The sequence below is a fragment of the Carassius gibelio genome, chromosome A6 (assembly GCF_023724105.1).
Source record: "Carassius gibelio isolate Cgi1373 ecotype wild population from Czech Republic chromosome A6, carGib1.2-hapl.c, whole genome shotgun sequence".
In the NCBI taxonomy this organism is placed as follows: Eukaryota; Metazoa; Chordata; class Actinopteri; order Cypriniformes; family Cyprinidae; genus Carassius; species Carassius gibelio.
This window is the reverse complement of record NC_068376.1, coordinates 26,631,259-26,646,593: the sequence shown is the minus strand read 5'-3', so window position 1 is coordinate 26,646,593 and position 15,335 is coordinate 26,631,259. Positions and strand designations below refer to the sequence as shown.

General features: G+C 34.9%; 1 protein-coding gene across 4 annotated transcripts in view; it reads left to right on the top strand.

Moving 5' to 3' along the window:
* Positions 1-15,335, top strand: part of LOC128015897 (rap1 GTPase-activating protein 1) — a 69,408-nt gene that overhangs the window by 18,269 nt on the left and 35,804 nt on the right. The window contains exon 1 of one of the 4 annotated variants that reach the window (XM_052600138.1): positions 12,905-13,009. The exons of 2 other annotated variants lie outside the window; for them this stretch is intronic. In XM_052600138.1, the coding sequence (XP_052456098.1) occupies positions 12,966-13,009 (44 nt within the window). In that variant the 5' untranslated portion in view covers positions 12,905-12,965. Of the gene's footprint in view, positions 1-12,904; positions 13,010-15,335 lie in introns of those variants that run through there. One more of the 4 variants, XM_052600137.1, reaches the window with a different exon arrangement.

Sequence of the window (15,335 nt, the reverse complement as noted above, 5' to 3'; positions counted from 1 at the left end):
ACATTGGTCTCACAGCCAGTGATCCTATAAGTGGCTCCAAAAACACAATATGATTTAAATATTGAGTTTGTGGTCTGTTGCACCTCTAGATATATGTGTACTTCACATCTTCTGAATTTAATTATCTTCCCTGATGTTCATCCACCTCCCACAGAAACACACGGATCATAAGCAATCTTCCATTAGACACTAATTAGACATGTGAACAGTGCTCATACAACTGCACCTATTAATAGAGACAGCAGCCCTTCCACAGAAAACAGATTACAGTCATCATTATCTTAATTGCCTTGTGATGATTCAGGGGAAAAAATGCAGCAAATTCAGTTTATGTATTTATAAAGACAACCAATTAGCAGTTCAAACCTGTTGTTCACGATGATGTTTTAACAGAAGCAGAGGGGAAGTCATTAATTGTTATAAAGCACATTTCTCGACATGGAATGTGGTTCATTATGCAATTTCACATCACAAAGTTCTTTTTCAACCCATGGGAATGATAATGGTGTCCTACTAATGGTCTTTGGTAATTAAACAAGCGGATATGCAGATTGCTGTCTAATGGAGTTACCTCAGTAACCATTATTAGAATTAACCATCGGTGCATGTATGAATCAGTTTCATCATTGATTTGTTCTTCAAGCAAATATCCAAGTTTGGTCGACTCCTGTGAACCGTTATGAGTATGCAAGAGTCTGTATGCTCCTATTGCCTCCACAATAGACAACCCTAATAATTTACCACAGTTCTGCTTAATGCATAATTGATATTCATGAGGTCTATTCACATTGCTTACCATTTTACTGATGGAGCCAGGAGATATTATTCCCCTCTGCTCAGATGAACAACCTGGTGTGCTTTTGGGCTAAGCCCCATCACATTCTAATTAATCCCTGTGGGTCTGAGAATGAGTTTTAACATTGTCTGATATGCTGTGTAAAGGACATAATTGAGTTGTAGCAAGAATGAGGGTAATACTATGTCTGTAAATAAAAGTCAAAATGTATTAGCATTTAATTAGTTTTTTCGTTAGCGTTGCTTTCATACTGTGAAAATGGATGTTGACCATGACCAATGATAATGACAAGCTCCAAATGATAATGACATGATGACTTCAGTTATGAACTTTTCCTAATGCAAAGCTGTAGTATGGTTTTAGAGAGCTTGGTGTACAGTTCCAGAGTCATTTGGATAATATTTAGACCCAATTCATTTTAGTCCCACATTTTTTTGTCTATAACTGACTTGTGTTCCTATAGAAGAAACACCCTTTTAATTAATAGAAAAAGTCAGGTTGGATGTTCTGCTAAATATTTGCTTTTGTGTTCCATGTTAAAAGTATTATTTCCTCACTCACAGAGGTTCATTTGGTTTTGTAAAATGAATATCCTGCTGACCATGTAAGTAAACCCATTGAACTGTTGACCTGTGGATGTTAGAAATGAGGCAGCAGTTTAGTTGTTTTCCTGATCTGAGAAATAGCCTGAGCACTTGGCCAGACCGAGAGTGAAACTGATTTACTCCTGCTGCTCGGACAATCCCTGAGGACTTTCAGGATGTAGAGCAGAACGGCAGAGCAAAAACTATCAAAATGGTTTATAACACGAAAAATGTGAGATATCATACATTTATAGTAAGAAAGAGAGCTTCTCACGTGTGTCCACATCTTATTTCACCTCAAAATTATACATTTGTTTGATTTATATATATAAAAGCTCATTTATATATATAAAAGCTCATTGTCAATAATACTATAATGAAAAGAAAATATTACAATGCATAGTCATTTTGAAATATTTACAAATTCACTTTACAATTCAAATGGTGTGTAATTGTATAATATCATTTTATATAATGATGCAATATGAGAAGGTATTTTTCCGTAACAATGAGAATTTCACAATGCCACAAACCAAAAGAAAAGGCTTTGTTTTCTTTATGCAGAATATCATTTCTGGTGATATATGACCTTTATTTTTTGACAGATGCACCAATTAAGACAAGGTTTGCCTTTTAATCACAGCTGGCTCTCATCTTCTGGTGACTCAGGCTTTAGACAAAACATCTTCACAGAAGGAATATTCAATTTGTCTGGATTCTCTCTTCTTCTTATCATGCTGTCCTAGCCAGCCCTATCATGCTCTCTTTGCTTGAGATGTCCCTCCCTTTAGGCTTCATAAATAAACCAGCAGTAGACTGGAAACTGCAGTTTCTGAGCTCTGTGTCAGACCGGTGATATATAGGTCTAGCTCTTTAGAAACTGCTACATATCCTTTTTTTCACACTGTAATTGAGTGTTATTGCCACACAGGAAGATAAATCTTGTAACAGTGACGTGCAGGAAGTATTCATCCTGCTGTGGAAAATCACAGACGTGGAAGCCGTTTGTCAAAATAAGAAGGTTTGCTATTAAAGCTGTTTTAAAAGCACTGAACATTGCTTAGTATTATGACCTTTTCACAAATTATAGTAGCGAAAGTTTGGCTGTTATTCATTGCAGTTACAGAAATGTAGTGAATATGAATTAGAATTGAATTTTATGGTTAAACCATAATATTAAACCAGTATGACCGATTTGCTCAGTCTCATATGTTATCCTCACTAGAACACTGTCGTGCCTGTGATCATGATTATGCCATGCTCCATGAATACCCCTGCAGTGCACATAAAAATCTGTTTTCTAGTTTACATGTGACAGTTCCCCCATCGCATGGATGCAGAATCTGTTTGACATCTGCCAGCAGCACTTATGTTCCTGTCTGTGCCCCGAATCAAAAGAATCCCCCCCACCTCACACAATTATCTGAGGCTACACTGTAAATATAATCATAATTTTAATGGTAAAAAGCCCTATTCAGTCTATAATTGTATCACATGTGAACTTACGGAAGCTCCAACTCACTATGGTGGAGCAGTTTTGAAATATTGTTCTTGTATACTTTCCAGCATTTCAGTAATAAACATGCATGCAAATTACAGAAAAGTGCAACAGTTTACTGTTACTGTACAGTGTTTGGCAGTGGTCAAAAAAAGATTTAAAAGTGCATTTTGAATCGATTTCTTCTTATTAACTTAAATATGTGAATTTGGATGGCAATGGTGTTTGTCAAAAAACAATAGGTAATTTGGCTGGGGATTTCTATGCAGATGGTGGGAGAAAAACTCAGATTCTGGATTCAGACGCAAATAAAATCATCTAAATCCTGTAAATGTTGGAAATAACTTGTCCCCATGAGAAACGATTACTGTCTAAATCATACTATAAAAACGTTGTTTGTTTATTGGTTAGTGGTAAGTTTCCTTACATAAAAAAAAAACTGCAGTAAATCTAACAGGACTATTTAAAGTTATTTTACATTATAATACTGTACACTGTTAAAAAAAGATTATTTCATTTTATAATTTACAATTAAATTGACATTCCCAGAATTCCTACGTGAATCTTCACATTTTATGTTTTTTCATTAAAATAATAGCTTTTTTTTTTTTTTTACATCTTATGTTGTTAAATTAATATAATTACATAGTTTTTTCCTTGGTGGTGTTTTGTTTTTGTATGACACTGTGCACCTTCTAAATATTAGTGTGTACGGACTTTAGTATTTCAGAAGGTTGGTATATTAACATTATATAAGTTAGTGAAATATATGATTTACTGTTAATTAAAGATAAAACCATAACCTGCAATGTTTCTACCCTATTTTTTACAGTAAAGTTTCCGGCAGCAACAGCTGCATTTATTATTATTTTGTTATTATTTTATTTTAAATAAATAAATAAAATTATTTTTTTTAATTGTACATTCACACAGCAGCAGAATATGTTTGCTACTCCGGTGTGGTGCTAAATATGGTCACATTAACACAGTTTGGTTAAAGCTAATTTAAGGGCTAATTTAAGGGTGGGCTTGGTTTGCTTGTGTTTACTGTCAAATCATACAGTCTTTGTGTCCTGTGTCATTTGTCTTTTTGAACATGGGATTATATTCATATTGTTTACATTGTATACATTTTTTTTTCATTTAGCAGAGTTATGTGTGATTATAACACTGGTTATGATGTTAAGGAAATCTCAGAGGTAAGATAGATGCCTTATTACATATGTGTTTGTTTGTAAGTATAATTAAGTATGGGGGTTTGTGTTACAAGTCTGCAAATCCATTTGCATAATTACATGTGTTATTATGTGAGAGCACATCCTGCTCTGGTACTGTAAATCTGGTCAATTTCAGTTTCAAATGATTCAGCAGACTGTAATATAGCACTTGAATCATATGGATGCTATTATTGTTTTAGTTATGTCTTTTTTTCATTTTTGCAGCTTGACAACCCTGGTCACTTTCCGTTCTCACTGTAAAGAAAACATTCTGCTGAGTGTTCCACAGAAGAAAAGAAAGTCAAACAGACATGCGTGTGTAGGAAGGTGATAGATAGAGTAGTTGCTTGTTTTTGTAGCAGTTGGGTGCAAATGTTTTGTTGTAGAATGCTATTTTACACACACATATATACAGTACACATTCAGACTCACACTGCCTTTTTTTCAGAGCTCCAGGGTGTCGCGTTAATCAGTATGTGTATAATCAGGCATAATCATTTCAATCAGACATATACGCTGTTTGTTTACACTGATCATTTCATATGCTGCTCAGCTCCCAAAAATGCAATTTAAAATCGTTTTCTGTTTGCCAACAGTCTAAGTTGCAATGCCACTTATTCTTGCCAATGATGTTTTTTGTCGCCTGGAAAGTGCTGAAATATGACAGAGTAGACTGATCACAAACAGCATGACTATAAAACAGATAGTTCTTGCTAAATTATAATTGAATGATTATTTTTTGTTTTCCTGAACCAATATAACCATGGATTTCCTTGATCAACCGTAACAGTCTACCAATCAGTATCCCTTTAAGCATGGTAAAATCCCAACAAAGCATATGCTTCCCATGCCTTATTCCTTGAAAAACACAATCCAAGCTGCTTAAAATGGTTAATGGTCCAGAAGGACACAGGGTTACATTTCCACTCTGATGAGTTAACTACTGACAAATGGCAGTGCTGTCCTGTTGTGCTCTGTGCCAACATGCTTTTATACTGCAAGTTAATGCTTGTAGCTTAACTTTTTATTTCTTTTGACACTTTTCAGACATGTGAACCGATTTTTTATCAGTTTTTAACAGCATGACTAGTAGTAGTTCACAGTTTCTGGCTAAAATATGAAAAAGTGTGTGAAATACATTTGTTCACTGTGTCATTGTGGTCTCGGTGCAAACTGGCAAAAGCAGACAGATGTCTAGCCATGTGAAAGTTAAAATCAAATCCTCAAGTCATTCTCGCCCCATTTGAAGCATGTTTGGTAAGATGAATGGAAACATTACCCATGTGTCATTGAATAAGAACACAAGTCAGCATTGGAACAAGATGTTGAAAGTTTTAATAAAAACAATGTATTTTTCAAAAGTTACTTTGATATTGTACAGGTACTGTATGTGCATATGTAAGATCATATTAAGTCCATATTTTACAGAAAATGTTGTTTGACGGACAGGAGAAATGCTGATAACCCTGCGTTCTGGCTCAGCAACACTGGAGTTACTTTTGCCATTTGGTGACATGACATTGCAGCCCAGGAGCTAGGAGTGGAAGTGCCAGCACAATCATGACAAAATGATTGCTTCATGGTCCTTTAGTGCTTGCTTTCTCTCTGTCTCCTTCAGAACTAGGCTACCTATAATGCTTTTCTTGTTTTATCTCTTTTAAACAAACCCTGCAGGTTCCAAGAGTTTTTTTTTTTACATCAATACCAGAGAAGAACGATCTTGTTTCTCCAAAGAACCATAAAGTAGATTTTAAACATTTACAGGATTTTTTTCTACTTTAAAGAACATTTTATGGAACGGAAAGTTTCCATGAATGTTAAAGGTTCTTCGTGAAACCACAGATGTCAATAAAAGACCTTTAATTAGAGATTACATAAGTGGAGACCTTTGTCCCACTATCTCATTTATTACTGGTTTAAAATAAATTAAGAGAAAACAAACTCTCAGATTTGCCAGTAGTTCTCAGGTTTCTTCTTTTAAAGATCAACTTTGTCCCTAATGTTCCCTAGGATAAATAAAAAAGACAAATAAGACCATTGTTAACTGGTCCTGAAGACGTTGATGAGAAAGAGTCAGTTCACATAGAAAATATCTTTAGTAAAATTTTGAGACACTGCTCTTTTTCTTAAGAGAAAATAGAAGCAGGAAACTTGCTCCATTTTCTTTTGTCTTTTTTTTTATTCATTGCTGTCTAGTAGAAACAGTTGAAATGCTACAGAGATCATATTTTGTTCTTTCCTGCAGGAACATCTGCAAACAAAAGACAAAGATTTCAGTATGAACCCAAACATTTCTCATCAAATACTTCCAAGACCAAATGATCAGTGCTGTGCTATTCACATACATTTTACAGACCAGGTGTCTCCACTTGTAAAGAATTTTGAGAAAAACATCTGATACTAACTTGATATTTCAATGAAATATAACTGAAAAGTTTATATTAAAATTTTCCTCTGGGAGTAAACCTGTAACAATCCTGTCCATCTGTTTTAAATGCATTTATGCAGACAGGTTCAATTTGGTTGCATAGAAAGCACACAGTTGATGGTGTTCCTGTTCAGTTGAAGAGGGTCATTGTGTGAGTCTCATTTACTGCAGATTTCACCCAGACACACACATATGGACACAGCATTTCACTCTCACACTTTGAGACCGATTCTTTGTGACACATTCTTATCTCTTTTTCCCTGTCGGTCACACTCGCTCTGCTCAACTGTCATGTCTCAAGCAGCCTCAGTCTGCCGGCAGTGCTCGCTCATCTGGAGGTCAGACACACGGAGGTGGTGGTGTGGGGGGGGGGTTTGGTCAGACAGAACAACACACAGAGATTGGTCTGAGATCGGTCAACCCGAGCAGTAAGACATGAAATGGTGCCGCAGGCTTTGAAGATCACAAGGCGAAGCACACAGAGAGCAGACAAGCTGTGGCAATATATGAATGGGCAGCAACTCCAAAATGTGGAGAAACTTCACATGAAATCCACAATCCACACTCTCACTGACTCTAGTTGCTTTAAAGAATGAACTAGATTTTTAGAGGAGGACTAAACTCAGCATTGCTTTGCTCAAGTGTTGTAGGGTTTTGAGAGTACTGCTAAAGTATGTCATTTCCTGGGTGTTAGTGATTTTACTCGCTGTTGTCCTTCTGGTGTCTAGAAGTCTGTGAGCAGTGTTATCATTATTTAAAACATTTTTATAATTAAAATAAATCTGGAATAGAATATTGAAAATTAAAACTTGGATTAGCTGAAAATATTTATAAAAGAAGGTTAGCAATGTTGCCTTGCCACTAACTAAAGTAAATTTGGTTTGAAGAACAAAAATAACTAAAGCTAAAACTGAAATATAAATCATAAAATGTAAAGTATCTAAAGCTGAATAGAAAAAAACTAAAACTAATAAAAATTACTAAAACTTGTGCTGAAATGAAAAACTAAAAAAGGGAAGCTAATTTAAAATGAATAAATAATAGTATAATGTTTAAAAAACACTGTCAGTGTGTGGAATGATGTATTTATTTACAAAATACATTTTCGTTTTAAAAAGCAAAGTTAAGCTACATTATAATAAAATACTAGTATTATTACAGAATTATTTTTGCAACAACAATATTTTGATTTATTTTTAAATGATCACCTTGTTATTTACAGTATATGTGTTTAAGAATAACGAAACAACACTGGTGTGTGACTTTTCTTTTTTTTTTTATAGATTTAGAACTATAACAATTTTTGGTTTCATATAAATAAATGTGAAATTAATTTAAAATGCACTTTATGATAAGACACTGTTTATTCATTAGATATTCAATATATTTTTTTCGTCTAATACTAATAAATGAAAATATTGTCTGTTGTTATGTTAATAGAATTGCAGGGAGAGAGATGCTGGAACCTTGCTCAGATGGAGGTTATTTGACTGGACTCCCAGCATTGTCCGCTCACTGCCTGATGTATTCCTGTTTCTCCTATAAGCGCTCTGTGAAAACTTGTGTACTGGGCTCTCCTTCCCAGCAGACTGCAGATGTAAATTGATGGGTTTCTGTAGAGAACACATGCTGTTGTCGTTCACGCTGCACTTGGTAAATAACATGGGTTCTCAGAAAAGAAACACGCACAGCAGTGTATTCACATGTGGTTGTCTGCTTGTGTGTCTACATATGCCCACAGCTATCAAAAGTGCTGAAAGAGACAATAGATATCATTGTATATCACAGCAGACAGTGATACATTTTGCCAGGTAACCACACCTGACACTGAGCTGAAGGTACGCTCTCATTAAAAAGCTCATTCAGCGACTTCACTCTTCTCCTTTTATTAACTGTATCCAGGAGTCTGCTTTATCGTAAAAGTGTGGTCACCATTTTTAGGCAAAAGTTTGTGGTTGAAAGTAGCTCAGTTTTCATTAGTGTAGCGTTTCATGAATCAACTCTCACAGAAGTCTCTTATAAACCAAGTAGCTTTCTACTTGTCAACATGGCAAATTTATGTGACCAACTTGAACACAAGCAAAATCTGTTTCACCAACTTTTTTTGCACACATTCCTGTTGTAATGACTGGATTTCGTCCACAAAATTTCACCATGCAATGGTAAATGCAACGACACCTTAACAGTATCATAACCATAAGTACTTTGTACTTTGATGTGAACATTTTATATACATTTTGTACCCCATTACATTCCAAACCTGTATAGCTTTCTTTCCTCTGTGGAATACAAAAAGTGATATTTAGCAAATTGTTGATGCTACTTTTCATAAATGCCAAGCTATGGCTTTGGTAACAGGTTGGTGTTATGACATAAAAACTAATGGCATTTATTCTGCCTTCAAGTGTTATCGGAAATGACCATATCTCCACTTCTGAAGCCATAATTATGAGTCTGTCCCATTCAAGTGCTTTATTGTCCTAAAGAATTGGGAGTCATGCAGGATGCTAGGTTCATTTTTTGCCAACTCTTTCATTGTGTTAGATGTTTTGGAATGTTTGTCAGATACATTATATTTTTGCTATATATTTATATACATATATATAAGATCCGGTTACATCAAATGATTCTTTCGAGAACCGGATATCACTACACTTCAGTGTTTTGAAATCTCACAACAGACCGGAAGAGAAGACAATGATGAATTTTTGGACCAAAATGTATTTTCGATGCTTCAAAAAATTGATGTCACATGGACTACTTTGATGATGTTTTTCTTAACTTTCTGGACATGGACAGTATACCGTACACACAGCTTCAATGGAGGGAGTGAAAGCTCTCGGACTAAATCTAAAATATCTTAAAGTGTGTTCCGAAGATGAACAGAGGTCTTATGGGTTTGGAACAACATGAGGGTGAGTTATTAATTACATAATTTTGATTATTGGGTGAACTAACCCTTTAAGAATACTTGGAATAGAATGCACTACTATTATGATCCTTGGTAAATTGTTTTCTTTGTCCTGTTTTGCAGACTTTCCATTGTTGGGTTGAAATTTGAGGAGGTTGCATATTGATAAGTTACGTACGTTGAATTATGGGATGTGCATTGGGAGTGTAGTACCACATGGTGGCAGTGCTAATCCAAATCCTTTTCTGCTTCATTGCTGCTTTACACTTAAAGCCTTTCATGAACTTACTGACCTGGCCTGAATTCATTTAACCTACTCCATTAAATTTAACACAAAACGTCTCAGCACATAGACTTCATTTAGATCTTATTGCAAGAAATACTGTCCAGCTAACAGTAATTTAGGTCAGTTGATGCTTTTTATGTTAAAATGGAAATGGCATCTTTTTTTTGTAAACTGAATTTCTTTACTATAGGCTTTACTGTCAGTTTTTTTTTTTTTTGTTCTGTTATTATTGAGCGTTTGTGTCTAAACACATCTCATGCACCATGCTGTTTGGCCTCTTAAAGGATGCTGCTGCATAACGTTTTCTTTGTACCTTTTGACTTTTTTGACCTGCTTTTAATAGTGTGTGTGTGTGTGTGTGTGTGAGAGAGAGTATGAGTGTGATGGGCTGCTACAGATTAATTAATCTCCTGGTGTCCTTCCCATACCAGCTGTTCACAAATGAACCAGTCCTGTTTCTACCTCCATGTGTCCCCACAAAGCACATTGACAGAGAGAGAGAGAGAGAGAAAGAAAGATAGAAAGAAAGAGGGCATTAACTCAAAATGGTGAGGATGTATCATGCATATGAAGTTTTAATGTATTAATTTTGGAGACAAGTATGTTCATCTAAAGGAAAAATGCCATAAAATCTGTATCTCCAATGTGTAGCTATTTTTCTGTTAACCAGGCAAAATTAGCTTGTTTTCAGTTTTCTACCCTCAAATATTATATAATTATTATATATATATATATATATATAATATGTTGTTTTCAATAATAATATTAATGTTCATTATTATTATTATTATTATTAAGTATTAAAATATATTTATAAAATAACTATTTTAATAATAATGATATATACGTGTGCGTGCACACACACACACACACACACTTCCATTCCATTATTATTAAGGACAATGAAGAGAGGACAAGAAATAGACTAAGAAATATCACAAGCCACATTTGTACTAGGCCACATATATTTAGGTATATTTAAGTTAATGGTTATTCCCCTTTAAAAATGAATGGTCACCTTTAGCATTCGCACTAGAAGCTAGAACTAGAAGCTCTAATGGCTTTTGTCTCAGACAGTCTGACCCCATGACACGACATTTCAAAGTGATTATGAAATGACCTGCACCGCAGACACTAGACGCCGTCCGTCTCTCAGATCAGGACACACGGCTACCCAAACTATAAAATAATCTCTTTTATTGAATTGACTTTGTCCCTTTGGGTCACTTTTGATTGTTTTAGACTTATTTTTAGTTTTATGACTGGGGGCAAGCTCATCTGGCACTGGGAATTGGATGGTGCAATGCATTTTAAAAGTTTTGGATAAATTTAGCCTTGCATCACTTACTCACCAATAGATCCTCTGCAGTGAATGGGTGCCATCAGAATAAAACATCACAATAATCCACAAGCAATTCACATGACTCCAGTTCATCAATTGATAGTTAGTGAAGTGAAAAGTTGTGTGTTTATAAGTATCAAAGCCATCAAGATGTTTTTAACTTCAAACAGTCCATAATATTGCTTTCTCCAGTGCCTGAATCAGGAGAGAAATATGCAAGATCAAGCACCTTTTACAAGCTAAAACAGTTCAGTAAAAGTTCTAAACAATTATGTTGGTGATTTTTGATTTGAGAGAACAACAGGGGGGTGGATTGTTTCACTGGAGAAAGTGTTATTATGTATTATGGATTTTCCTAAAAGTGAATGTTTGAAGTTAAAATGTTTTAATTATGCATTTAATAATGCACCCATTTACTCAGAGGATCCATTGGTGAGCGAATGATGTAATGCAAAATTTCTCAAAATCTGTTTTAATGAACAAACAAACTCATTTGCATAAAATTTTTATTTTTGGGCGAACTATTCCCTTAATTTTTAAGTTTTATGAGAAGCATAAAAGACTTAAAATGAAACATAACTGGGATTAAAGTTTAATGAGCTATAAAAGAGTAATGGATTGTTACCATAGTAATGGTCATCCTACCATTAAAAATAATCATTGTTTAACAACTAATGTCAACAACTATTTTTGCGAGAAACTAATTGCGAGAAAGCAAAACGAGCTAGTAAAAGATATTTATGTACTCACACTCTCCAGCAGCTATGAGTGCATTGTGCTGTTGCCAATGCTTCCGTAGAGTGAACATCCATTTATCTGAGCCTGAGGTTACCAAAGGTTATATGTGTTCGACTTTAAGAGATCTGCCTGAGAAAATAATACAGCTGGTTCTCAATTAAGTTCTCAATTAATTGAAGAAGTTCTATGTTTAGTCTGAGTTTATGCTGTAATGCTGTTAAATTAATCAGTTGCACAGCACCAGTGGGAGTGTTTTATTACATTAGAGCATTTTACAAATTTTCTGGTTAACCACTGTGCCAATATGCCCAGTAACCCCCCCCCCTCCCCTTTTTAAATACATGCTGTTATTATAGTGCACAATCATCTTTTAAATGTTGAGACAAAATTGGATATAAAGTCGGCAACACCAAAGCTCCAAAGTATCAAAAATGTTTTTAAAATCATTTGCATAGTGTGTGAGGTTTCGAGCACGCAGGCTCTTCATCAGAAAAATTAAACACCACTAATGTCCAAATTCCCACGACCTAGCACATAGGTCATGTGTTATAAAAAACAAAAAGACCATATGAAACTATGCAAAGTACAAAATACAAAATTAATTAATACCTGCATATGTAAATCCAACTAATATCACCAAAACCTTTATTACCTAATTTATTATCACCTGGAGCTATAAAGGGTGGCACATGGTGTTTAATATGTTTGATGAAGAGCCTGTGTGCTTGCCAGTCTCGCACAAAAGGTAGGATTTAAATATATATTTGTCATTAATAATGGTTAGATTTGGGTTTGAGCTGAAAATATTTTTTATGACTTCTCATAAGACTGGGTTAAATTTTAAACTAGTCTTTAAATCTTTTCTTTTTCTTTTGATCCTTTCATTAATTGACTTTTCATCCTCTTGGACATCCATGCTGTAGTCGCTGACCCCTATGTGTGTGTCTCAAAGTAAGGAAATCATTTAAGAGACAAGCACCTGCTCATAGCTTCGGATTTTCCATCTCAGGTAGTGAAAGGGAGGGAAGAGAGGAGGATGGGAAGCAGAGAAGGAGGGACACAATCTCACACATTGAGTCAGAGGCACAAAACAAGTGCTCTCTGTCAAAGAGAGACAGAGGAGAAGAGACCGTTAGAGTGGAAGCTTAAGAGAGAAAACAGAACAATGTCTCACAGGAAGAGGAGCTTCACTTTTGGAGCATATGGGGGGTAAGACGGACCACTGTGGATTTGTGAGGGGCGCGTGTGTGGCAAGGACAGATGAACATGGCTTTGAATTCTCATTTGCCATCCAAAATGTACTACTGAAGTTAATGTTAACTGGTTGCCACTTTCCTTTTATAGGATGCAGATTTTGACGTGATGTCATTGAGTTTTTAAGATTTGGTTTGTTAAAATGAACGCTGTTTATGTATTTGACTTTTCATAGGTAGATTACCTACAACTTGATTCATGCATTGTGATATCAGCAAACATGACCTATTCTAATCAATGTTCAGTTCAATTCAATTCAAGTTTATTTGAATAGCACTTTTTACGATACAGATCATGTGCACAGCAAATTTACTGGAAATTAATTTTCTACAATATTTAGTAGTTCATGCCACAATACTGCAGAATGCTTGATTCTGACTGGTTTATGTATATTTGATGGTGCTGTTTAATTTTCTGCATGGTTATGAAGTAGTTCCAGGTTGATCGAATTGCCAACTTGTTTTCAAAAAAGTTAAAATGTTTTTGTGTAGTAAGTAGATAGTTTCAAACTTTTTAGAACTACTGTTTTTTCAAGATGAACACCTGATAACACATTATGTATAAGCGGTAAACATGTTATATGTGGAATAATTAAATCTAGGCTGTTGAAAATGATTGCAAATGACTTGTTTTAGCTTTAATACATAAGCATATACATGCACATATATATACATTTATTTTAAAGTTTCTTTTATTCACAGAAATAAGATATCACGTATGCATGTCTGTTATACTTGCACATTTTGTCACTTGACTCTGTGCTGTTATGCCTACTCAGTTGAAACGGTTCAGTTGAACTGCTGGTTTGATGATGGTAAGATGATGTCATAGTTCGCTCACATGTGTTTCTCCTACAGAAAGAGACAATGGAAACATGAGTCATGATTCATGAAGCAATTGGTGACATTCATCTTGTCTCTATTTCCTGAAACATTTTTTATGTGAAGTTTGAAGCACTTTTGTGTTGAAATAAACGATTATGGAAAAAGACCCCCGTAATGACATTGTGTGTTGTAATACATCTGTTGCTCTTTGGCTTTCTTCTACCCATATCATTAGGCCTAACAGGTTTGTATTTTTGGTTTGCATTAGCAATCTGAAACTGGTTGTGTTAGATCCAGTGTGTTTACTGACAGATGCTCGTACAAACACACTGATCCCTCATGTGGTGGTTTATAGGCTTTGTTTCCACATTCAGCGGCTGGGCTCCAATATTTACTTCTGAACTCATGTGGGATTTACAAGGCATTTGTGTAGACAGAGTGGTTTATTTATCTTATACTGTTTGATTTTTTTTTATTATTATTATTAAAAAATTGCAGTTGCATATGACACATTTTGCAATGCTTTTTGCACCTACATTTTATAATATAGTACTGCAGTATTTTACAATACATTATAGAACTTTGTTTCATTTTCTGAAGAAAATGTCAGAGATGTGTATGTGTATAAATCCCAGTGAGCAAGTGATGTAATGCACATTTATGATGAGGAAACAAACTTTTTTACTTCTTGGATCTATTCCATTAATTGAATTTAGTTCATTATTACAAAACTGGAAGCTCCTGACATGCACTTCTGCAATAATTTAAGCAAAGAAATTTAGGCATGACATTCCCTTTGATTAAATAATATGCATGTAATGTAATTAAAATGACATTTTAATTGATTCACAGCACTACTTTATTATATAAAGTAAATCTGAAAGACTGTTAGCTCCAGCAGCTAATAAAAGTCACTATTTGTCCTTCCCCTCAAGGTTATGGAAATATTTGTTACTCTATGCTCTACCTGAAGTGTTAACTCATTTTGTTGACACAACAGTCACACTTTTCCCTTGCACTCAGCAGAAGGTTGGAGGACACACTAGTGCTATGATTGACAATGAAGGTCTGACATTTACAGCAAAGGCTGTAGATGGAGATATCTTGAGGCTTCTGGCTGTAAAACAGTTACTTTCAGTCTCAGTTTTTTTGTTTGGATTTGATTGAGCTTATTGATCATTGTTCAACACTTTCTGGCAAAATACACGTACAACACATGGCTCGGGACGGTCGCTCATGCTGCATGATGCATGTTGTTTTTAACCAAACAGGAGGGGTTTGTAGAACCACCTTGTGGCAAGATACAAAATGACACCAATTACTGTATGTTGGCAAGGCAAATGGGGTGAATCTGAAACTGCCATTGCGTTCAGCATTGTATATTTTGATATTCAGTCTTATGAAAGGTCTTTTTCAGTACATATATCTGAGGACTGAGCTGTTTTTAAACCAAGTAG